At 37.1% G+C, this 24,296-nt stretch overlaps 1 protein-coding gene across 2 annotated transcripts in view; it reads right to left on the bottom strand.

Moving 5' to 3' along the window:
• Nucleotides 1-24,296, bottom strand: part of DOCK3 (dedicator of cytokinesis 3) — a 664,292-nt gene that overhangs the window by 472,113 nt on the left and 167,883 nt on the right. For both annotated transcript variants that reach the window (XM_032290004.1, XM_032290005.1), the window contains exon 3: nt 14,501-14,541. In XM_032290004.1, coding sequence (XP_032145895.1) covers nt 14,501-14,541 — 41 coding nt within the window. The remainder of the gene's footprint in view (nt 1-14,500; nt 14,542-24,296) is intronic.

Genomic DNA, 24,296 nt, shown 5'->3' with positions numbered 1-24,296 from the left:
AATGCTCATCATCACTGGTCATCAGAGAAATGCAAATCAAAACAACATTGAGATACCATCTCACGCCAGTTAGAATGGCGATCATTAAAAAATCTGGAGATAACAGATGCTGGAGAGGATGTGGAGAAATAGGAACACTTTTACACTGTTGGTGGGAGTGTAAATTAGTTCAACCATTGTGGAAGACAGTGTGGCGATTCCTCAAGGACCTAGAAATAGAAATTCCATTTGACCCAGCAATCCCATCACTGGGCATATACCCAAAGGATGATAAATCCTCTACTATAAAGACACATGCACACATATGTTTACTACAGCACTGTTCACAAGAGCAAAGAATTGGAACCAACCCAAATGCCCATCAGTGATAGACTGGATAAAGAAAACATGGCACATATATGCCATGGAATACTATGCAGCCATAAAAAAAGGATGAGTTCATGTCCTCTGTAGTACATGGATGAACCTGGAAACCATCATTACCAGCAACCTAACACAGGAACAGAAAATCAAACACTGCATGTTCTCACTGTTAAGTGGGAGTCGAACAATGAGAACAACATGGACACAGGGAGGTGAACATCACACACGGGGGACTGCCGGGTGGTGGGAGCAAAGGGAGGGAGAGCATCAGGACAAATACATAATGCTTGTGGTGCTTAAATCCTAGATGACAGGTTGACAGGTGTAGCAAACCCCCATGGCACATGTATACCTATGTAACAAACCTGCATACAGCACATGTATCCCAGAAGCTGAAGTAAAATAAAAATAAAATAAAAAGTTAAAAAATAACAGATGCTGACAAGCTTGTGGAGAAAAAAGGAACAAGAAAGTGTTGGTGAAAGTATAAATTAGTTCAACCATCATGGAAAGCAGGCAATTCCTCAAAGAGCTTAAAAAAGAGCTGCCATATGACTCAGCAATGACAGACTAGATAAAGAAAATATGGTATGTATACACCTTGGAATATTATGTAGCCATAAAAAAGAATGACGTCATGTCTTTTGCAGGAACATGGATGAAGCTGGTGGCTTTAATCCTTAGCAAACTAATACAGAAACAGAAAACCAAATACTGCATGTTCTCACTTATAAGTAGGAGGTAAAGGATAAGAACTTACGAACACAAAGGAGGAAATAACAGGCTCTAGGGTCTACTTGAGGGAAGAGACTGACAGGAGGGAGGGTACAAAAAAGATACTATTGGGTATTGAGCTTAATACCTGCATGATGTAATAACATGTACAACAGACCCCTACAACACGTTTACCTATGTAACAAACCTTTGCATGTACTCCCCAATCTAAAATAAAAAAAATTTAAAAGACATAAAAGAGATTTGCAAAAAAAAAAGAGAGTAAAACAAAAATTTGACAATATGCTCAGTCATAAAACAAGTCTCAATAAATTCAAAAAAACTCAAAATCATATTAAGGGCCTTCAAGGACAACAGTGGAATAAAATTAGAAACTAATGCCAGGAGGAACTCTCAACATTACACAAGTACATGGAAACTAAGCAACTTGTTCCTGAATGGCTTTAGGGTAAATAGTAAATATAAGGTAGAAATAAAAAAAAGACTGCAGCAATGAAAATAGGGGACACACTATACCAAAACTTCTGGAATACAGGAAAGAAATGTTAACAGAAAAGTTATCACTAAATGCCTGTATCAAAATGAAAGAAATGTCACAAATTAACAACCTAACATTGCATCTAAAGAAATTAGAAAAATAAAAATCAAACCAAAGTCAGTGTAAGAAAAAAATAACAAAGATCAGAGCAGAACTAAAGAACACTGTGACCAAAAACCATAGAATCAAAAAAATTAAAAGTAGATTATTTGAAAGGATTATCAAAGCTGATAGAACATTAGCTATATTAAACAAAAAAGAAAATTCAAAAAAAGCATGATTGGCCAGGCACAGTAGTTCATGTCTGTAATCCCGGCACTTTGAGAGGTCAAGGCAGGTGGATCACTTGAACTCAGGAGTTTGAGACCAGCCTGGACAATATGGTGAAACTCAATCTCTACAAAACAATACAAAAATTAGTCAGGCATAGTGTTGCATGCCTGTAGTCCCAGCTATTTGGGAAACTGAGGTGGGAGCACCACTTGAACCTGAAAAGTGGAGGTTGTAGTGAGCCGAGATCATGCCAGTACATTCCAGCCTGGGTGACAGAGCAAGACTTCATCTCAATTAAAAAAAAAAAAAAAAGCATAATCAGAAACAGTAAAAGTAACATTACCACAGCAGAAACCACAGACACAGAAGAGATCCTCAAAGACTATAATGAGCATCTCTATGTGCACAAACTAGAGAAAATAAATAATTCCTCAAAACAATCTCCCAAGATTGAATCAAGAAGAAACTGGAGCCCTGAACAGACCAATATCATATTTAAAAATTGAATCAGTAATAAAAAATCTACCAACAAAAAAAGCCCTGAACCAGGCAAATTCACAGCCAAATTCTACCAGACATGCAAAGAAGAGCTGCCACCAATCTTACTAAAACTATTCCAGAATATCAAGGAGGAACTCCTCCGTAACTCTTCTAGTAAACCATTATCATCCTTGAACAAAAATTTGGCAAGGACACAACAAAAATAGAAAACTATAGGCCAATATACCCTATAAACATAGATCCAAAAATCCTCAACAAAATAATAGCAAACTGAATACAGCAGTGCATCAAAAAGATAATTCATCACTATCAAAAGGATTTGATTCCTGTGATACAATGATGGTTCAACACATGCAAATCAATAAATGTGGCTTACCACATAAATTTTTTTTTTAGAAAACATATGATCGTCTCAAATAGATGGAGTAAAAGCATTCAACAAAATCGAACCTCCCTCATGGTAACCCTCAACAATCTAGACATCAGATGAACATATCTCAAAATATTAAGAGCCATAGATGAAAAACCCACAGCCAACATCATAATGGGCAAAAGTTGAAAGCACTCCTAAGAACTGGAACAAGGCAAGAATGTCCCCCCTCACCACTCTATCCAACATATTACTGGAATTCCTAGCTAGAGAAACCAGATGAGAGACAGAAATAAAAGGCCATCGCAGCAAAAGAAATTATCATCAGAATAAACAGACAACCTACAGAATTTTTGTAATCTATTTCTCTGACAAAAGATCTAATATCAGAGTCTACATGGAGCTTAAACAAATTTACAAGAAAAAAACAACTCCATTAAGAAGTGGGCAAAGGACATGAACAAAAACTTCTCAAAAGACATTCATTCAGCCAACAAACAAATGGAAAAAGCAAAAGCTCAACATCACTGATCACTAAAGAATGGCAAATCCAAAGTACAATGAGATACCATCTGATACCAGTCAAAATGGCTATTATTTAAAAAATCAAAAAACAACAGAAGCTGGCGAGGTTGTGGAGAAAAAAGAAGATTTTTACACTGTTAGTGGGAGTGTAAATTAGTTCAACCATTGTGGAAGACAGTGTGGTGATTCCCCAAAGACCAAGAGGCAGAAATGTTAATTGATCCAGCAACCCAGTTACTGGGTATATACCCAAAAGTAATACAAGTTATTCTATTATAAAAATACATCCACACGTGTTTGTTGCAGCACTATTCACATTACCAAAGACATGGACTCAACCTAAATGTCCATCAATGATAGACTGGATTAGAAAAAATATGATACATATACACCATGGAATAAAAAGTCATAAAAAGGAATGACATCATGTCCTTTGCAGGGACATGGATAGAGTTGGAAGCCATTATCCTCAGCAAACTAAAACAGGAACAAAAAACAAAACACTGCAGGTTCTCACTTACAAGTGGGAGGTGAATGATAAGAACACATGGACACATGGGGGAAAACAATACACACTGGGGCCTGTCAGGGGTGGTGTAAGGAGCGGGAGAGCATCAGGAAGAATAGCTAATGGATGCTGGGCTTAATATGCAGGTGATGGGATGATCTGTGCAGCCAATCACCATGGCACATGTTTACCTATATAAAAAATCTGTACATCCTGCACATATATCCCTGGATTTAAAAGTTAAAGAAAAAATTAATGAATAAGAAATTAAATGCATCCAAATAGCAAAAGAAGTCAAATTATCTGTTCACTTACTACGTGACCCTAACCCTAAAAAATTCTAAAGATTCCTCCAGAAGTCTCCTGGTCCTGATAAATTATATCAGTAAAGTTTCAGGATACAGAAATCAATGTACAAAAACCAGTACCATGTCTATACTCCAACAGCATTCAAGCTGAGAACCAAATCAAGAACTCAATCCCATTTACAACTGTCACAAAAATAAAATAAAATAATAAAATAAAATACCTAGCAATACATTAATGAAGGAGGTGACAGATCTCTACATGGAGAACTACAAAACACTAATGAAAATAATCACAGATGACACAAATAAATGGAAAAACATTCAATGCTAATTCAAAGATCTATATCATTAAAATGACCATGCTGCCCAAAATTATCTACAGATTGAGCACAATTTCAATCAAATTACCAACATCATTTTACACAGAATTAGAAGAAAATAACTGAAAAATTATCTTTAAAACCAAAAACGGACCTGAATAGTCAAAGTAATACAAAGCGAAAAGAACAAACCTGGTAGCATCACATTACCTGACTTCAAACTACATAAGACTATAGTAATGAAACAGCATGGCAATGGTACAAAAATAGACACATAGATTAATGAAATATTATAGAAAACCCAGAAATAAAGCCACATACCTATAATCAACTGATCTTTGACAAAGTTGAGAAAAGTAAACAATGGAAAGAGGACACCCTATTCAATAAATGGTGTTAGGAAAACCGGCTAGCCCTATGCAGAAGAATGATGCTGAATAGATCTCTCTCACCACATACAAAAGTTAACTCAACATGAATTAAAAATTAAATGTAAGATCTGAAATTATAGCAATTCTAGAAGAAAACATAGAAAAGGCCCAGCACAGTGACTCACATCTGTAATCTCAGCACATTGGACAGCCAAGACAAAGAGGACTACTTGAGGTCAGGAGCTCAAGACCAGCCTGGGCAACATAGTGAAATGAATAATGGGAAAAAAAACACAAAATGAAAAACAAAACAAAAAAATAGCTGTTGTGATGGTGTTCATCTGTAGTTCAAGAAACTCTGAAAGCTGAGGCAGAAATATCACTTGAGCCCAGGAGTTCAAGGCTGCAATGAGTTATCATGGCAACACTGTACTCCAGCTTGGATGTCAGGGCAAGACCTTGTTCACCAAAATTTTTTTAAAAAGGTAGAGGAAGCGGGGGAAAGGGAGAGGAAAGGGAGGGGAGGGAGAGGCAGAGGTGAGGGGAGGGGTGGCAAGTAGACAGGAGGGAGGGGAAAGGGAGGAAACAACTTCTACACACTGGCCTAGGAGAATAATTATAATTTTATAACTAAGACCTCAAAAGCAAATAATGAAAAAAAAAAAAACAGACAAATGGAGTTTAATTAAACTAAATAGCTTCTACACAACAAAATAAACAATCAAGAGTCAACACACAACCTGAGGGCGGATCCAAGATGGCTGAATAGGAACAGCTCTGGAGTGCAGTTCCCAGTGACAACAACACAGAGTGCGAGTGATCACCACACTTCCAAACGACTTACTCCTACCCACAGACCAGGAGATTCATGGGCTGAAAAGCACCACAAGTTTCCAGCACTGCTGTTTCATCTGGCACAGGAGGTCTCCACACAAACACTCAAACAAATCTGGGTGGCCATTTCAACTAGTGCCTGGAATGACTGGGAGACAGAGCCAACCATTCGACTGAAAAAAAGGGACTGACACAGGGAGCCAGGTGATGTGGCTTGGTGGGTCCCATTAAAACAAAGACCAGCACTCTGAAACCCTCTGGATTGAGAGTTTCACAACAAGTGCAGCTGGACCCGGGATGGTCCACCTCTATGGGGGGAAGGGCATCCAACATTACCAAGGCAGTTCGACACTACCGAGACAGTCTACCACTACCAAAGCAGTCCGCCACTACCGAGGCAGTACCCCATTACTGAGGCACTTCTAACTATACCTCTGTAAACAAAACTGCAAGGAAGTTCACACAGCAGCTGAGCAGACCCCACCATAGCTCAGCAACGCCTCTGCTGGCAGACTGTGACTAGACTATCTCCTTGCTGGGCAGGGCATCTCTGAAAAAAGGCAGCAGCATGTCAGGAACTTATAAATAAAGCTCCGCCTTCCAAGGACAGAGCACCTGGGAAAAAAGGAATTTATGAGATCCATTGCAGCAGACTTAAATGTACCTTCCCAGCAGCTCTGAAAAGAACAACGTAGCTCACAGATCAGCACTTGAGCTCCTATAAGGGACAGACTGTCTCCTCAAGCAGCTCCCCAACCCCTGTATATCCAAAGACACTTCATGAAGGAGAGCACAGGCTGACATCTGGCAGGTATCCTTCTGGGACAAAGATAATAGAAGAAGAAACTGGCAGCAACCCTTACTATTCTGCAGCCGATGCAGGTGATTCCCAGGCAAGCAGGGTCTGGAGTGGACCTCCAGCAGTCCTACAGCAGAGGGGCCTGATTGTTAAAAGGAAAACTAAAAAACAGAAAGAAATAACTTCATCATCAACAAAAAGGACGTCCACTCAGAGACCCCATCTGAAAATCACCAACTACAAAGGCCACAGGTAGATAAATCCACACAAAGATGGGAAGAAACCAGCACAAAAATGATGAAAACACCCCAAACCAGAACGCCTCTCCTCCTCCAAGGGATCACAACTCCACAAGGGAAGAGAGCTGGATGGAGAATGAGTATGATGAATTGACAGAAACAGGCTTCAGAAGGTGGTTAATAACAAACTTCTCTGAGCTAAAAGAACATGTTCTAACCCAATGCAAAGAAATTAAGACCTTGAAAAAAGGTTTGACGCAATACTAATGAGAAAAAACAGTTTAGAAAAGAATATAAATGACTTGATGGAGCTGAAAAACACAACACGAGAACTTTGCCAAGTATTTACACAAGTTTCAATAGCCAAATCGACCAAGCAGAAGAAAGGATATCAGAGACGGAAGACTAACTCAATGAAATAAAACAAGAAGGCAAGATTAGAGAAAAAAGAGTGAAAAGAAATAAACAAAGCCTCCCATAAATATGGGATTCTGTGAAAATACCTAATCTGCATTTGTACCTGAATGTGACAGAGAAAATGAATCCAAGCTGGAAAACACTCTCCAGGATATTATCCAGGAGAACTTCCCCAGCCTAGCAAGGCAGGCCAATATTCAAGTCTAGGAAATACAGAAAACACCACAAAGATATTCCTCAAGAAGAGCAACCCCAAGTAACATAATCGTCAGATCCACCAGGGTTGAAATGAACGAAAAAAATGCTAAGGGCAGCCAGAGAGAAAGGTCAGGTTACCCACAAATGGGAGCCCATCAGACTCACAGTGGATCTCTCAGCAAAAACCCTACAAGCCAGAAGAGGGTGGGGGCCAATACTTAACATCCTTAAAGAAAAGAACTTTCAACCTAGAATTTCCTATCCAGCCAAACTAAGCTTCATAAACGAAGGATAAATAAAATCCCTTACGAACAAGCAATTGCTGAGAGATTTCATCACCACCAGGCCTGCCTTACAAGGACTCCTGAAAGAAGCACTAAACATAGAAAGAAACAAGAAACAGCCACTCCAAAAACATACCAAATGGTAAAGATCATGGACACAATGAAGAAACTGCATCACCTAATGGGCAAAACAACCAGCTGGCATCAAAATGGCAGGATCAAATTCACACATAACAATATTAACCTTAAATGTAAATGGGCTAAATGCCCCAATCAAAAGACACACACTGGCAAACTGGATAAAAACCCAAAACCCATCAGTGTGCTGAATCCAGGAAACCCATCTCATGTGCAAGGACACACACAGGCTCAAAATAAAGGGATGGAGGAAGATTTACCAAGCAAATGGAGAGCAAAAAAAAGCAGGAGTTGCAATCCTAGTCTCTGATAAAATGGACTTTAAACCAACAAAAATCAAAAGAGACAAAGAAGGACATTACATAATGGTAAAAGGATCAATGTAACAAGAAGAGCTAACGATCCTAAATACATATGCACCCAATATAGGAGCACCCAGATAAATAAAGCAAGTTCTTAAGGACCTACAAGGAGACTTAGACTCCCACATAATAATAGTGGGAGACTTTAACGCTCCACTGTCAATATTATACAGATCAAGATAGAAAATTAACAAGGAAATCCAGGACTTGAACTCAGAATTAGACAAACCAAACCTAATAGACAGTTACAGAACTCTCCACCCCAAATCCACAGACTACACATTCTTCTCAGCACCACATCGCACCTACTCTAAAATTGACCACGTAATTGGAAATCATTCCTCAGCAAATGAAAAAGAACGGAAATCCTAACAAACAGTCTCTCAGACCACAATGCAATCAAACTAGAACTCAGCATTAAGAAACTAACTCAGAACCACAAAACTTCATGGAAACTGAACAACTGGTTCTTGAATGCTGACTGAATAAACAATGAAATAAAGGCAGAAATAAAGATGTTCTTTGAAACCAACAAGAACAAAGACACAATGTACCAGAATCTCTGAGACACATTTAAAGCAGTGTCTAGAGGAAAACTGAGAGCAATAAATGCCCATTATCAGAAGCTTCAAATCGACCCTTTACCATCCAAATTGAAAGAGCTAGAGGAGCAAGATCAAAAAAACTCAAAAGCTAGCAAAAGACAATAAATAACTAAGATCAGAGCAGAACTGAAGGAGATAGATAATTTTTTAAATTAGAAGTCCTAGTGTCTCTGAATGAGAAAAAACCAGGGCAAGAATTCTGGCACCATGAAAAATATCAATATAGTGATACCATCAAAGAATTGTACAACCTCTCCAACAATGATCCCTAAACAAAATGGAGACTCAGAAATGACAGATAAAGAATTTAAAGCACGGACTGTAAGGAAGCTCAACACAATCCAAAATGAGGTTAAAAGTCAACACAAAAAAAATTCTAAAGCAATTCAAGCAATGGCGGAAGAAATAAACATCTTAAAAGGAAATCCATCAGAGCTTCTGGAATTCAAAATTCAAAGAATTGCAAAATACAATTGAAAGTGTTATCAGTAGACTGACCCAAGCAGAAGGAAGAATGTCAGAGTTTAAATACTGGTTTTTTTCGTCATGCATCATGGCTCCCATCTGTAATTCCAGCACTTTGGGAGGCTGCAGCAGGAAGACTGTTTGAGCCAGGAATTTGAGACCAGAGCTGGCAACATGGCAAGACCCTACCTCTACAAAAATATTAAAAAATTAGCCAGGCATGATGGTATGTGCCTGTGGTCCCAGCTTCTCAGAAGCCTAAAGTGGAGGGGCCACTTGAGCCTGGGAGATCAAAGCTGCAGTGAGCCATGATCACACCACTGTACTCTAGCCTGGGTGACAGAGCAAGATCCTGTCTTGAGAGGGAAAAAAAAAAGTTTTCAAGCTCATCCAGACAAAAATAAAGAACAATGAATGTAACAATACCCATAGGCTCAAGGTAAAGGGCTGAAGACAGATTTACCATGCAAATGAAAAACAAAAAAGATCAGGGGTTACTATTCTTATATCAGATAAAACAGACTTTAAATCAACAACAATAAATAAAAAGGACAAAGAAGAGCATGACATAATGATGAAGGTTCAATTCAACAAGACATAACTACCATAAATATATATGCATTCAACACTGAAACACATAGATTCCTAAAATAAGTACCTCTAGATCTACTAAAACACTTAGACAACCTCACAATAATGGTGGTTTTTTTTTTTTTTCTTTTTTTTTTGAGATGGAGTCTTGTTCTGGCACCCAGCCTGGAGTGCAGTAGCGCAATCTCAGCTCACTGCAACCTCTGCCTCTGGGTTCAAGCAATTCTCCTGCCTCAGCCTCCTGAGTAGCTGGGACTACAGGCATACACCACCATGCCCAGCTAGTTTTTATATTTTCACTAGAGATGAGGTTCCAGCAGCACATCAAAATGTAATTCATCATAGACTGTTACCCCAATAACTTTTCCCCTTTTCTGATTTTTCTTTCTATTATTTGACAGATTTCCTGTTGCCAAAGTCTAAATTCCTTAGATTTCTTTGGCATATAACTCTAAATATATCGATTTGATACCTTTCCTGCCTTAACCATCCATCACTCATCACTCTCCTGCACTATGCCTTACCCAGCTTAAAACATTTACTATTCCCTGAACACGTCTTGCAACTTTTTTGCTGTGCAAAATGTTCTAGAAGGCCCTGTTCCTATCTCACAGAATGCTACGCATCCTGTTCACAACTATTGTGTAATAGCTGATACTGAACTCACAAAATGAAAGTAAATATAAACTGTACCAAATTTCATTATTCCTCTTGAGCACATATTTTATAAAAAGCACGAAATTAAAATCGAGTACCGTCTTTTTTTCTCAATTTTATTTCTTATTCTTTAATTCTTCATGTATGCTCTTAAGTTTTGTGGTGGTTGTTGTTGTTGTTTGGTTTTGGGGTTTTTTTGAGACAGAGTCTCCCTTTGTTGTCCAGGAGATCTCGGCTCACTGCAATCCCCACCTCCCAAATTCAAGCGATACTCCTGCCTCGGCCCTCCGAGTAGCTGGGATTACAGTAGTGCAACACCAAGTCAGGCTAATTTTTGTATTTTTAATAGAGAGAGGGTTTCTCCATGTTGGCCAGGCTGGTCTCCAACTTCTGGCCTCAAGTGATCCCCATGTATGGACCTCCCAAAGTGCTGGGACTACAGGCAAGAGCTACCGTGCCTGGCCAAAAGTTAATATTTCGATGACTCTAACAAATGCATAACATGGCATTTCACCAATGGAACACAACACTATGTCTCAAAACCTTGCTTTGGTCTCTAGAATTATAAAATTGGTCTCTAAAATTATACAACCAAAGTAAGTTCTACTATACAAATGTATGCAGAAAAAACAAAGTCCTCAAAAAATGAAAAGACAATAAACTATCATTCTTAAAATCATCTAACATAAAATTTAGTTATATTTCCTGCCTATCATGCTTCTCTTAAACTGTAAAATTTTAATATGTACTCATAACAGAAAGAATATTTAATAGTCATCCATTTTTCCTTTTTTTTTTTTTTTTAAGAAAGAAAGAGAAAGAAAGGGGGAGAGAGAACAGGAGTCTTGCTCTATTGCCCAGGCTGTAATGCAATCTAAAAATAGGTATTAAAAACCTCTTTTATGCCGATAATTGTGCTTAACAGCAAAGACAGGAAAGAATAAGGGAAGAAAATAACAAACAAACAGCCAATTAATATTTCATTTAAGTCTGTGAAGTGCTATGCAAATACTGAAGAGTGATTTACTTCCAATTATGTGGTCACTTTCAAAATAGGTGTAATATGATACTGAGAAAAATGTATGTTCTGTGGACCTGGGGTGAAGAATTCTATAAACATTCACTGAGTTTACTTGTTCCAGTTTTTCCTTCTAAACATTTTACTACAAAATAATACAGGGAACAAAAGATTAAGCTTTGCAAATTTTTAAAAAACTTTTATACGAAGAACTGTTTGCTGGCCAGGCACAGTGGCTCCTGTCTGTAATCCTAGCACTTTGGGAGGCTGAGGCAGAAGCATCGATTGGGCTCCAGAGTTCAAGACCAGCCTGGGCAACACAGAGATACCCCATCACTACAAAAAGTGGGGGGAAAAAAATTAGCTGGGTGTGGTGGTATGCTCCTGTAGTTCCAGCTACTCAGGAGGCTGAGGGAGGAGGACAGCCTGAGCCCAGGAGTTCGAGGCTGTAGTGAGCTATAATCATGACACTGCACTCCAGCCTGGATGACACTCAATCTCATTCATTCACAAACAAATAAATAAAATACTATATTCACTGTCTAGTTCAGATATTATTTTCAGCTATTTTGTGTTTTACTTTATTATTAGTATAAATCATACATAACTAAAGACAAACTTTAATAAGTCATCTTTATTTTTTCCTTTAACCACTAATAGCTATGAAAAACCTATAAAAAAAAAGTTTTACTTATTATGACTGAAATAAGATCACTTCTTAGCTTTCTGGCTAAGATCAAGCATAGTAGGACCATAACATTAGCACAAATAAAGGATATACAGAAATGCATTTATTTTTGTATCATTTTAAGTATGTTGTATCCCTAAATGATTATATTTTACAAACATTAAATAACTGGTTCCATAAATCACTGACACAGAATGAAATTCAGTAATACTGTCTTTCCATATTTTTTAAGTTTAAGGATAAAGATACAAGTTATTAAAAAATATATAGACACATGTTGCTAATAAATGCTATAACCTAAGATTCTAGAATAGAGATATTACCAAAATATACAATCTCTGAATACTATATTAGTCCCCAGAGTGATGAAATTAAAGGAGTATGATCAGACAAAAAGAGCTCTAACATTCTTTGAAGTAGCATGAGTTAGGTTCCTTATTTTGTTTAGCTTGTGAAAACACGGCTAAGAGTAATCACAAAATGTCCTCTCCCACAGAATCCAAAAACCTTTTTCTGTAGGAAAGAGAATTTGGAACTAAGTATGAGGTTCCAAGTACTCTTCCTTAACTCTAAAATAAAACTCTAATTACTTGCTGGAGAAACCATGTGAAGCCACATGGAATTAGAGAAACCCTGAATCTACACAGAGAAGGCCGGTTATCTTGGTGGTCTAGCTGAAGACAAGTCTTCCAGCCATCCCTGCCAAGATGCCAGACATATGAGTAAACTCTCTTGGACATTCCTAACAAAATGTCTTGGACACTGAGCCCACAGTTGACTGTTGCCACAGGTAACCTCACACATCTCAGAATAACTAGCTACCCAGCTGACCCAGTCAAGCCACAAAATCATGAGAGAGAAAATGTTTGTTAATTTAATCCACTAAATTTTGGAGTATTTTGTTGTGTAGGAAGATATAATCAAAACAGTTATGTTTAATATTTTAAGGGTATCATCATTCCTGTCTCAATAATGTTTTCAAACCACACACTTTGCATCAATTTGATATCACAAACATACAATAATTTTAATGAGCACAGTCTATGCACTGATCTCCAAACACTTGTATTGGAAATAAGGTAATGGGGAGGTGGCCAAGATCACAAATATTACTAAAAATAAATACATAGCATGTGATATCAAAAATTACAACTATTCACCTATAAGATTCCTCATTTATTCTAGTTCTAAATTTTCAACAATTTTAAATCAAAATTTTAAAAACTACAAGTAGAAACTATTCCCACATAAACATTAATGAAATATATTTCAAAATTAGAAATATAAGAAAAATTACCTATAAGCAGTGGTTCTCAACCAGGGGTCATTTTGTCCCCAAGACAAATTCGGCAATGTCAGAAGTCCTCTTTTGTTGTCACACTAAGGGACAGAGTGTTGCTGACATCTAGTATGTAGAAGCCATATACTCTGCTAAACATCTCACAATGCACAAGACTGTCTCCCACAATAAAGAATAATCTGGCCCAAAATGTCAACAGTGCCAAGAATGAGAAACCACAGCTGGGAGGCATTAAAATGTAAAGATATTGTTTCTTTATAATCACTACCTTAAAACTAATCAAACTGAATGACTCTACTGGCAAAACTGATTATTAGAATTCTAAACAATTTTCTTTTTGAATGAAAAAGTGATAATGTTGGTATTTTTTCTATACAAAGAAAAGCATACTGCATCAAATATTAAGCTACATAAATATATAAGAAAAGCTAACAATATTAATTACATGAAAAATATGCAGAAAGAAGTATCTGCAACTATATTACTGGGGAAGATTATTTCTAATTGTATTATAACTGCTAATTAAACTATATTTTGTTTCATCAATACTAATTGTGATAAACATAAAATGTAGCACATAAAATTGGTATTCTACACTAATAATTATTATTTAAATTCATTTTCAATAACATGATCAGAGAAATATCTAATTGAATTATTTGAAAATATTTTTCATTGTGCATTTTAGAAATAATTCATCTAATTATATGGTTATATTATAATCATAATTATATATATTATTATATATATATAATTATATTAATCTAATTATATGGTTCCACAGGACTAGGCCTGTGAATAAGTCAATTTACTGTTTGTCAAATACCTTAAGGAAAAAAATATTTAAAAGCCTGAATAGGCTTTTTCAAGATAAGCTTCACATCTATGACCATGTCTGCATTTCCTATCCTTTTAGAAGGAACATTTTAATATGCTGAGACAGAGAAGAGTTTGTTGCAGTTTTGTAATGGAAATAATCATTGTGACTACTGTAAAAGGTTAAAAGAGGAACCACTAAGAGTTGTTATATCAAACAAACATATAAGGCAGTTCTTTCCTACATTAGAAAAGGTAACAATAAACTTTTCGTTACCTTCACGTTTGGCTTCTTTGTTGAAACTCCTCTGTACCAACCTAAAACAAAGCACAAGAGGATATTAAAATCACACTGTCATGTTCATAATAGTATTTTTTGAAAGAAAGAGATAAGTGCACATCTTTCCTTAAAACACACACTGTGGCTTCATTAGGATCTAGAGTTGCCCTAGTAGCTTACTCCAAAAGGAACACTCTATAATGAATAAAACATTTCTAATTTTTATCACAAGACATAAAATTCTTTCAACTGAGTAAAATGCAATTAGAAAAGACTTCAAAGGACACGTAATTCAACAGCACAAAAATTCCTAGATAAAGGTATTGGGGCAGAGAAATACTAAAATCATATCACTTTTTCGTGGCAGATAGGGAGTACAGCCCAGACTTTCTGTTTCCTGGTCTCTTTCAATCTTCCATGCAGTATACTAAACACTACTCTCATTTCTTTGCCTTCCAGCTGCTTAAGTCAACATCCTTGCTAGTGCAGATCACCTTCTTGATTTATTTCCTTTCAGCATTCACACACAGCAACAATAATAAAATTTTCAATTACACAATAAGAAACAATTTTCAGAGAAAGAAAATTTTACTGCCAACTTTTCTCAATTTCAATGTATTATTTTCAGAGCTCTTCTATAGTCTCTTTATCTGAATTTAAAAGGAAGCAGTTCCAGTGGTTAGGAGAGGAAGTCAAGAGTTATATTTAAAGAAGGAAGATAAAGAAGAGATTGTTGGTTTCTAAATTAATTGAGAGATTACTGTTAAGAGTTTGTCACACATGTTAACTTTTAAAATAACAAAGCTATGAGAAAAAAAGAATCAACTTTTTTCACCTGAAAAATAACAAACAACAAAAGAGATGAGCCTGTTTCTATTTAGAACAATAGCTGAAATAATAAATTTCATTAACTCATTTTACACCTTGAGTCTCAATTTCCCCATTTATTTTTGAAAAATTGTGATAACTTACCAATTTGATACTTTACAGTATTTTAAGAAACATAACAGAAAATGACATCAGGAGGTATGGCAGAGTTAAGTCTCTTCAAAAAGCCTCTCCTCGATAAAAGCAATGAAAACACTGTAAAGCTAAAGTAATTAAGACAGTATGATACTGGTGAAAGATTAGGCAAACAGATAACTGAATAGAGAATCCAGAAATAGACCCACATAAATACCTGATCTTTGACAAAGAAGCAAAAGTAATAAACGGAAAAAAGAGTTTTCAACAAATGGTGCTGCAACAACGGGACACCCACATGCAAAAAATAAATAAACCTACACACAGACCTTACCCTAGTCACAAAAGTAAACCCAAGATGGATCACAGACCTTAATGTAAAATGCAAAACTATAAAACTCCAACAAGATAACATAAGAAAAAATGTAAGTAACCTTGAGTAGAGCAATGACTTTTTAACTACAACACCAAAGGCATAATCAATGAAGGAAATAATTGATATACAGAGCTTCATTAAAATTAAAAACTTCTCTGTGAAAGGCATTGTTACGAAAATAAAATGGCAAGCCACAGACTGGGAGAAAAATATTTACAAAAGACCTATCTGATAAAGGAATGTTATCCAAAATATACAAAGAACTCTTAAAACTCAATGATAAGAAAATAAACAGCCCACTAAAAAATAAGCAAAATGCCATGCATGGTGGCTCACGCCTATAATCCCAGCACTTTGGGAGGCCAAGGCAGGTGGATCACGAGGTCAAAAGATCCAGACCATCCTGGCCAACATGGTGAAACCCTGTCTCGACTAAAAATACAAAAATTAGCTGGGTGTGGTTGCGTGCCTGTAGTCCTGGTTACTCGGGACGCTGAGGCAGGAGAATCACTTGAACCCGGGAGGCAGAGGTTGCAGTGAGCTGAGATCGTGCCATTGCACTCCAGCCTGGTGACAGAGTGAGACTCTGTCTCCAAAAATGAAAATAAAAAAAATAAGCAAAACATCTAAACAGACACCTCACCAAAGATGATACAAGTATGACAAACAAGGATATCAGAAAATGCTCAACATCATTATGTTATTAGGCAATTGCAAATTAAAACAACAATGAGGTACCACTGCATACCTTATCAGAATGGCAAAAATCCAGAACACTGACCCAAACCAAATGCTGGTGAAGATGTAAAGCAAAAGGAACTCTCATTAACTGTTGATAGAAATACAAAATGGTACAAAGGCACTCTGGAAGACAGTTTGGTAGTTTCTTACAAAACTAAACATATGATTGAGCAATCCATTCCTTGATATTTACCCAAAGGAATTCAAAACTTACATCCACAAAAAAAAAAAAAAAAAAAAAAACTACAAATGGATATTTACAGCAACTTTATCATAATTTCTGCCAAAACTCAAAAGCATCTAAGTTGTCATTCTTCAAAAGATGAGTGAAGAAATAAACTGTGGAGCATCCATCTAATGAACTGTTATTCAGTGACAAAAAAAAAAATGAACTAACAAGCCATGAGAAGACACTGAATGAATCTTAAATGCATACTGTGGATACATTTAAGACCACATAATGATAATGCAAATGTGATACCATACTCTCTCGCAGTCAATTTTCCTCCCCAACCTCCTCCCCCAGCCCTGACAACGATTGATCTAAGTAGTTTCAAAACCACATGATCATCTCTAAGGAATGACACCATTGTAAGATGCACATGAGAAATCTGCTCAGTGAACTTCAGCCATCACCTTTTCTTAAAACCAAAACTCTGCTACAAGCTTTGCCAAATGTACCCATTCCATGACTGAGAAGAACTGAAGACAGTAAGGAAAAGAGAAAAGGAAGAACAACTCATTATTTTTATGTTTCTTACATATGAACCAAAAAATTTCACAAGCTCTCAAAGAAACAAAATATCTCCAAAATCGTTATGAATCAATAGGAAATATATGTTGTTAATGAACTAGTACAATGAAGTATCTTCCAAATGTCAATTTACCTATTGTCCAAGAACTCTGGACAATCTACCTTTGCAAATATATTCTCCCCTTTCATTTTCATCATTAATATCTTGACTTTCCAAGATTTCAGAATACTAGCAAAGAAAGTGAAACTCCCCTTGATGTTCAGATTATCTGAGTCTTCATCAATTTCAGTGTCATAATATGCATTTAACTGAAGAACACATCAGAGTCCCATATGGTGAGTAAAACATCTGCTGGTTTGATTACTACTAGGAACTTAAGGTTAAGGCAAAGTTTTATACGCTAATGTTTTCAGAAATAAATTTTTGTAGAAAAATAAAGAAAGGAAGGCATTCTTACAACACTCAAGTTTATAATTTAAAGATTTATGTCTAACTTTAACTTAAGTCAGAAAAATATAATTGAATTCTGTGGAATGCTAAACAAGTACTGCCTCCAAAAGTTCTTTATTGGTCTTCTATCCCTTCTACCTATAAATACCAGCTCTTCCTTTCCTCAGTAACTTGCTGTAACTCTCCAAGTTCTAAGCTAGGGGCATGTTACTCTTACTCAGCATGATTGTAAGAAACACAGACTTTTTCCACTTCACCCAAATGTATGGAAATGAAAGAATTATTGGAAATGGCTTGGGTATCAACTTCAAATTCCAAAACAAAAGTTTAGAATTTTGAGCCTCAGTTACTCCTCTGCTCTAAACTCTCCAAAAGCATCCCAGTTCAAAACAAAATCCAAAGTCTTTATTAGAGCCTCTGCTGATCTCAACTTCCACCACTCTCTCTGCTTCTCCCCATCCCATCCATCCACTGCAGCCAAAATAGTCTCTCTGCAATTCTTTCAACTTATTAAGCAGGTTAGTGCCTCAGCACCTTTATACTTTTTGCACCATATTTCTGGACTGTTCTTCCCCTCCCCACACCCCTTCCACCTAGAGTATCTCAGGATTCCTTCCTCATTTCTAACCGTTCTCTGCCCAAATGTTATCTTCTCAGAAAGGCCATCCACAATCATCCTACATAAATACACAGAAAACAGAAGTTTCCCCTGACCCACTTCCCCACTAATATGGTCTGGCTTTGTGTCCCCACCCAAATCTCATCTTGAATTGTAATCTCAATTATAATCCCCACATGCTGGGGGAGGAACTCGGTGGGAGGTAACTGAATGTGGTGGCGGTTACCCCCATGCTGTTCTCATGATAGTGAGTTCTCACAAGATCTGAAGGTTTTATAAGGAGCTTTCTCCCCTTTGCTCGCACTTCTCTCTCCTGCTGCCATATGAGGAAGGATGTGCTTGCTTTGCTTTCCACCAAGGTCTCCCCAGCAATGCAGAACTGTAAGTCAATTAAACTTCTTTTCTTTATAAATTACCCAGTTTTGGGTATTCCTTCATGGCAGCACAAGAGCAGACTAATATAGTAAATTGGTACTACAGAGCATAGGGTTCTGCTATAGGTTCCACCCAAAAATGTGGAAGCAACTTTGAAACTGGATAACAGGCAGAGGCTGGAACAGTTTAGAGGGCTCAGAAAAAGACAGAAAAATGTGGAAAATTCCAGAACTTCCTAGAAATGAGGGCTCAGAAAACAGAAAGATGCGGGAAAGTTTGGAACTTCCCAGAGACTTGTTAAATAATTTTGACCAAAATGCTGACAGTGATATTGACAATGAAGTCCAGGCTGAGGTGGTCTCAGATGGAGATAAGGAACTTGTTGGGAATTAGAATAAAGGTGACTCTTGCTATAATTTAGCAAAGAGACTATAGGCATTTTGCCCCTGCCCTAGAAATCTGTGAAACTTTGAACTCGAGAGAGATAATGTAGGGTATCTGGTGGAAGAAATTTCTAAAGAGCAAAGCATTTTCAAGAGGTGACATAGCATAAAAATTTGGAAAATGTGCAACCTGACGATGTGGTAGAAAAGAAAATGGGTATTTCTTTGCTACCACATCGTCAGGTTGCACACTGAATTCAAGCCTGCTGCAGAAATTTGCTTAAGTTATGAGGAACCAAATGTTAATCACAAGACAATGAGGAAAATGTCTCTAGGGCATGTCGAAGACCTTCATGGCAGGCCCTCCCATCGCAGGCCAAGAGGCCAAGGAGGGAAAAATGGTTTCCTGGGCAAGGTCCAGGGCCCCCCTGCTGTGGGCCTGAGGATTTGGTGCCCTGTGACCCAGCTGCTTCAGCTCCAGCCATGGCTAAGGGTACAGCTCAGGCCATTGCTTCAGATGGTGAAAGTTACAGCTCAGGCCATTGTTTCACAGGGTGAAAGCCCCACACTTTGGTAGCTTCTATGCGGTATTGGTCCTGTGGATAAAGGAGAGACAATAATTGAGGTTTAACAACCTCCACCTAGATTTCAGTGGACGTATGAAAATGCTTGGGTGTCCAGAAAGAAGTCTGCTGCAGGGGCGGAGCCCTCATGGAGAGCCTCTGCTAGGGTAGTTCAGAAGGCAAAAGTGGGGTAAGAGCCCCCACAGAGAGTCCCCTAACTGGGGCACTGCCTAGTGGAGCTGTCAGAGGACACTGTCCTCTAGAATGGGAACTCCAAGAATTAGAAGTGGATAAATTCCTCTCAAAATCTAAGGATCTGTTCTGTTTTACATTGTGTTACCTGATGTTTTTTCCTTTTGGGGGTATCAGAAATTACTTCACACTGTGAGAGAATTTTGGTGTGTAATAGCCAAAATATATTTAAGTAGGAAATATGTTTAGTGATGACTATTGACAGTTATGGGGGGATACTGGCTCTTTGCATGTTTGGATCAGAGAAGCATGCTCTCGGCCACATGGAAGGCATGAAGATATCCCTCTCCCACCACATGGGAGAGATAAGACTCCCATGGGGGAAGGGCTAATCACAGAATGGGCTGATGGGCTTTGGGTTGCTTTGCAATAAAATTCACAGTAAAATTATTGCACTGTCTTGTTCCATAATGTTTCTCTTTTGGGGATCCATAATCTATAAAAATGAAACCCTTAATTTTGGGTTTTGCTAATCTGTTTTGTGTTCCACTTGTGCCTGCTTATTAGGCCCTAAAAACTGCACATTTTAAAAAGAAACTTAAAAACTGGCAAATGAAAAATCTTACAAGTACTGGATCTTCTTCTGTCTGCGTATTTTTAATGTATTGTATGTGTGATATGAGGCTTTAATAGAGGCTATCCTAAGAAATTTTGTCATCCACGGACAACTGTTGTCTTGTTATGATCCTCTTCAAAAGATGGTTTATAGTCAGCTATATAACTTTTACAGGTACTCTTAAATGCAGGTTTCTGGTAAGTTTGAAGATCGTGATTTTGATTAACTGGTTTAAAGGTAATAAGCACGTAAATATTTTGTCAGAAAAGTAAAAAGTGTAATGCCTTTTAGTTCATGTGACTTAAGTAATCTTTGGGAAATAAAAACAGTTTTGCATGCAAGGCATGTAAAAAAAGTGAAATGTGTTTTTGGTAAAAGATTATAAAAAGGTATGTGAATGTGAGGCAAATTTTTTTGCCTAAAGTGTTAAATGATTGTTTTAAGCTTAGGATATGGCTGAAGGTTTGTGCAAGTTGTGAAAATCTTGTAAAAAAAAGTTTGTGTGTGAACAATGGAATAAAAATACAACAGGGTTTCCTTAGAGCACTAATCTACCTTCGTTAACAAAAATATGTAAAGGGTTATAAAGAAAGTTTATGAGAATCTTACCTTATGGTCAAAGTGATTGACACTGAATAAAATTATCTGTTAAGGTTTTAAGAATTGGGTGTGACATTAATAGTACACTAATGCAAGGGTGAAATATGGCTTTCTCTCTTGAACAAGGTTTTCAGTTACATTTAAAAAAATGAAGGATTTTTGTTTGCTTTTTGAATAACTATAGGAGAAAGAAGGAAAAGAAAAAGGACACCTCAGAAAGCTAAGTCTTCCCACTTAATGAGTAAAGGTTTTTGCCTTTTTAAAATATTTGGGTTATCATTTTGGCTAAATGACTTATGGTGACATGGAATTCTATTTTATAATATCGAATGTCTTAAATCTTTGATATTTGACAAACTTTCCAAAATTAAATTATAAAATATCACTTTCTCTGACAGCATTTTAGCTATTAGGTCATCTAAGGTCCAAATATGACATATTCCACTTATTTGGTATACAAATAATACAAAAAGCATTGTCAAATATGAAATGGTGTTTGGCTTTCTTTGGGTTGTATTTGTGTAAATGTTATTGGTGTGTGTTTCAAAATTATGGAAAAACTCCTATAATTCTGATATGACAGTGTGTTATTAATAATTATAATTGCTATGTAAATTCTTGTATGCCACAGAAGTAACTAAAACTTCTACTCATTTGTGGCTTTAATAGAGTTTCCATAAGAAATCTGGTCATCCATGAATAATTGTTTTCCTATTTTGATCCTCTTCAAAAACAACCATTTTCTTGTTTTGATCCCTTGAAAAACACCTCTCTAAGGTTTATAGTCAGCTATAGACCTTTGACAGGTGCTCCTGAATGCAGGTTTCTGATAAGGAGGCTGTGACATCAAAATGCAGGAAAAACCTTCAGGACTCTCCTGGACAATTGAAATGTTCATGAATATCAAGTACAAGAGGACTTCTTCTGCATGGACTAAACTAATAAAAGCTCAAAGTAATCTTTTTGACTTTGCTTAAAATGTTGCTGATCCTTTGTTTTGTTTTTCAGAGTCAAGAACCCTTTTCTTTTGAGCTACTTACAGCTATTAACAAGTAAATAAGGTATGTTTCTGTGAAGAAAATTTTGATGATATTTGTTTCTCTCTACCTGATTTCTCCAGAATTTGAAAACTATCTGTGAGTATTCTTAATTTATGGCAATATAGTTACTTGCATAAGTACAATAAGAATGTTTTCTTTTGCAACAGGACACCAGTGGAGCCTGGTTATTTTACTAAAGCTTTGAATGGAATGGTGTGCTTTCCTTTAAGGAATCAAACTTGACTTACAGAGCAATAAAAGTCCCTTGGGAAAACTGACCTCATACCTTATCTACATAGTCCCTGTACAGGATTTATGACCTGCAGTAAGTAAAGAATGTCACTTTCTAAAAGGCCCAGGAGCCTCAAATAGTCTTGAGACCTCAAGAGGAGATGAATTTACGAAATTCATAGGTATTTGAGGATACAAACACATGGCTGGTCTTGGCTTTAAAAAAAAAAAAAAAGCCTTATCTGAGATTCCTTGTCAAAAGAGTTCCATCAAAGCCTATTTTGAAGGCATATGTGAAAATAATTACTCTTGCTGCACTTTAAACAAATAATCAGACCAAGTATAAGACTAAGGTTTATTTCTGCAAACAAACTGGTCCTATTATGATTTGTCCTTAGTAAAAATGGAAGACAGAAGAAAAAAAATTATGTTTCAAGAACTATGGTATACCTGTTATTAGATTCTAGTCTCATCAGCTGTTTCTAAGTTTTCTCTGCATTTTAGACTAACCCTGCCTATCCTGTGAACAACCAATGATGGCTGACTGCTGCTCAGAAGAAACAGAAGGATGAGTAGTGTAAAAATTTGGATCAATATTCTAATTCTAGGCACATACTGGGATCGGCTAGCAACCCTGTATCAGCTTGGTTCCTACAATTGCCCAGTTCATGAAATGAAAAGCTTTCTTACTTAGTTTACTTGAGATAATTTTATTTATTTTGCTTTACTATTGTGGAATACATTGCTGTTATACTCTTTTTTTTTTTTTTTTTTTTTTGAGACAGAGTTTCACTCTTGTTACCCAGGCTGGAGTGCAATGGCGCGATCTCGGCTCACCGCAACCTCCGCCTCCTAGGTTCAGGCAATTCTCCTGCCTCAGCCTCCTGAGTAGCTGGGATTACGGGCACGCGCCACCATGCCCAGCTAATTTTTTGTATTTTTAGTAGAGACGGGGTTTCACCATGTTGACCAGGATGGTCTCGATCTCTTGACCTCGTGATCCACCCGCCTCAGCCTCCCAAAGTGCTGGGATTACAGGCTTGAGCCACCGCGCCCGGCCTACTCTTTGTGTAGGAATGCAGGATAAGCTTACTGAATGGTTTCTTAAATTGAACACGTATGAATCTGCCAGATATCAGCTTTTGTTGGAACTGAGAGTTATGAATGGCCCTCGGCATACCATTGCTTTCTGCCTGAGCTCCTCTCTACCCCGAATACAAGAGACCCTGGTAGTTAGGCAGGAATATCACCACTCCTATTCAGCCTGAAGAAGTAAGTTACGGAAGATGGATCTTCACCTCTCTACAACCTTAAAAAAGGGAGAAGGAAAATATATTTGAATAAGAGCAATCCCATCTTGAATGGGGGCTGGGTAAAATAAGGCTGAGACCTACTGAGCTGCATTCCCAGGAGTTTAGGCATTCTAAGTCACAGGATGAGACAGGAAGTCAGCATAAGATACAGGTCAAAAAGACCTTGTTAATAAAACAAGTTGCATTTTTCTTGCAAATTTGTTTATGTTCCTTATAGATTCTGAATTATTAGCCCTTTGTCAGATGGATAGACTGCAAAAATTTTCTCCCATTCTGTAGGTTGTCTGTTCACTCTGATGATAGTTTCTTTTGCTGTGCAGAAGCTCTTTGGTTTAATTAGATCCCAATAGTCAAGTTTGGCTTTTGTTGCCATTGCTTTTGGTATTTTAGTCATGAAGTCTTTGCCCATGCCTATGTCCTGAATGGTATTGCCTAGGGTTTCTTCTAGGGTTTTTATGGTTTTAGTTCTTACGTTTAAGTCTTTAATCCATCTTGAGTTAACTTTTGTATAAGGTGTGAGGAAGGGGTCCAGTTTCAGTTTTCTGCATATTGCTAGCCTGTTTTCCTAACACCATT

The sequence above is a fragment of the Sapajus apella genome, unplaced genomic scaffold (assembly GCF_009761245.1).
Source record: "Sapajus apella isolate SASKATOON/1434 unplaced genomic scaffold, GSC_monkey_1.0 scaffold23, whole genome shotgun sequence".
Classification (NCBI taxonomy): Eukaryota; Metazoa; Chordata; class Mammalia; order Primates; family Cebidae; genus Sapajus; species Sapajus apella.
Note: the sequence above shows the minus strand (reverse complement) of the source record. Positions and strands in the feature narration are given on the sequence as shown.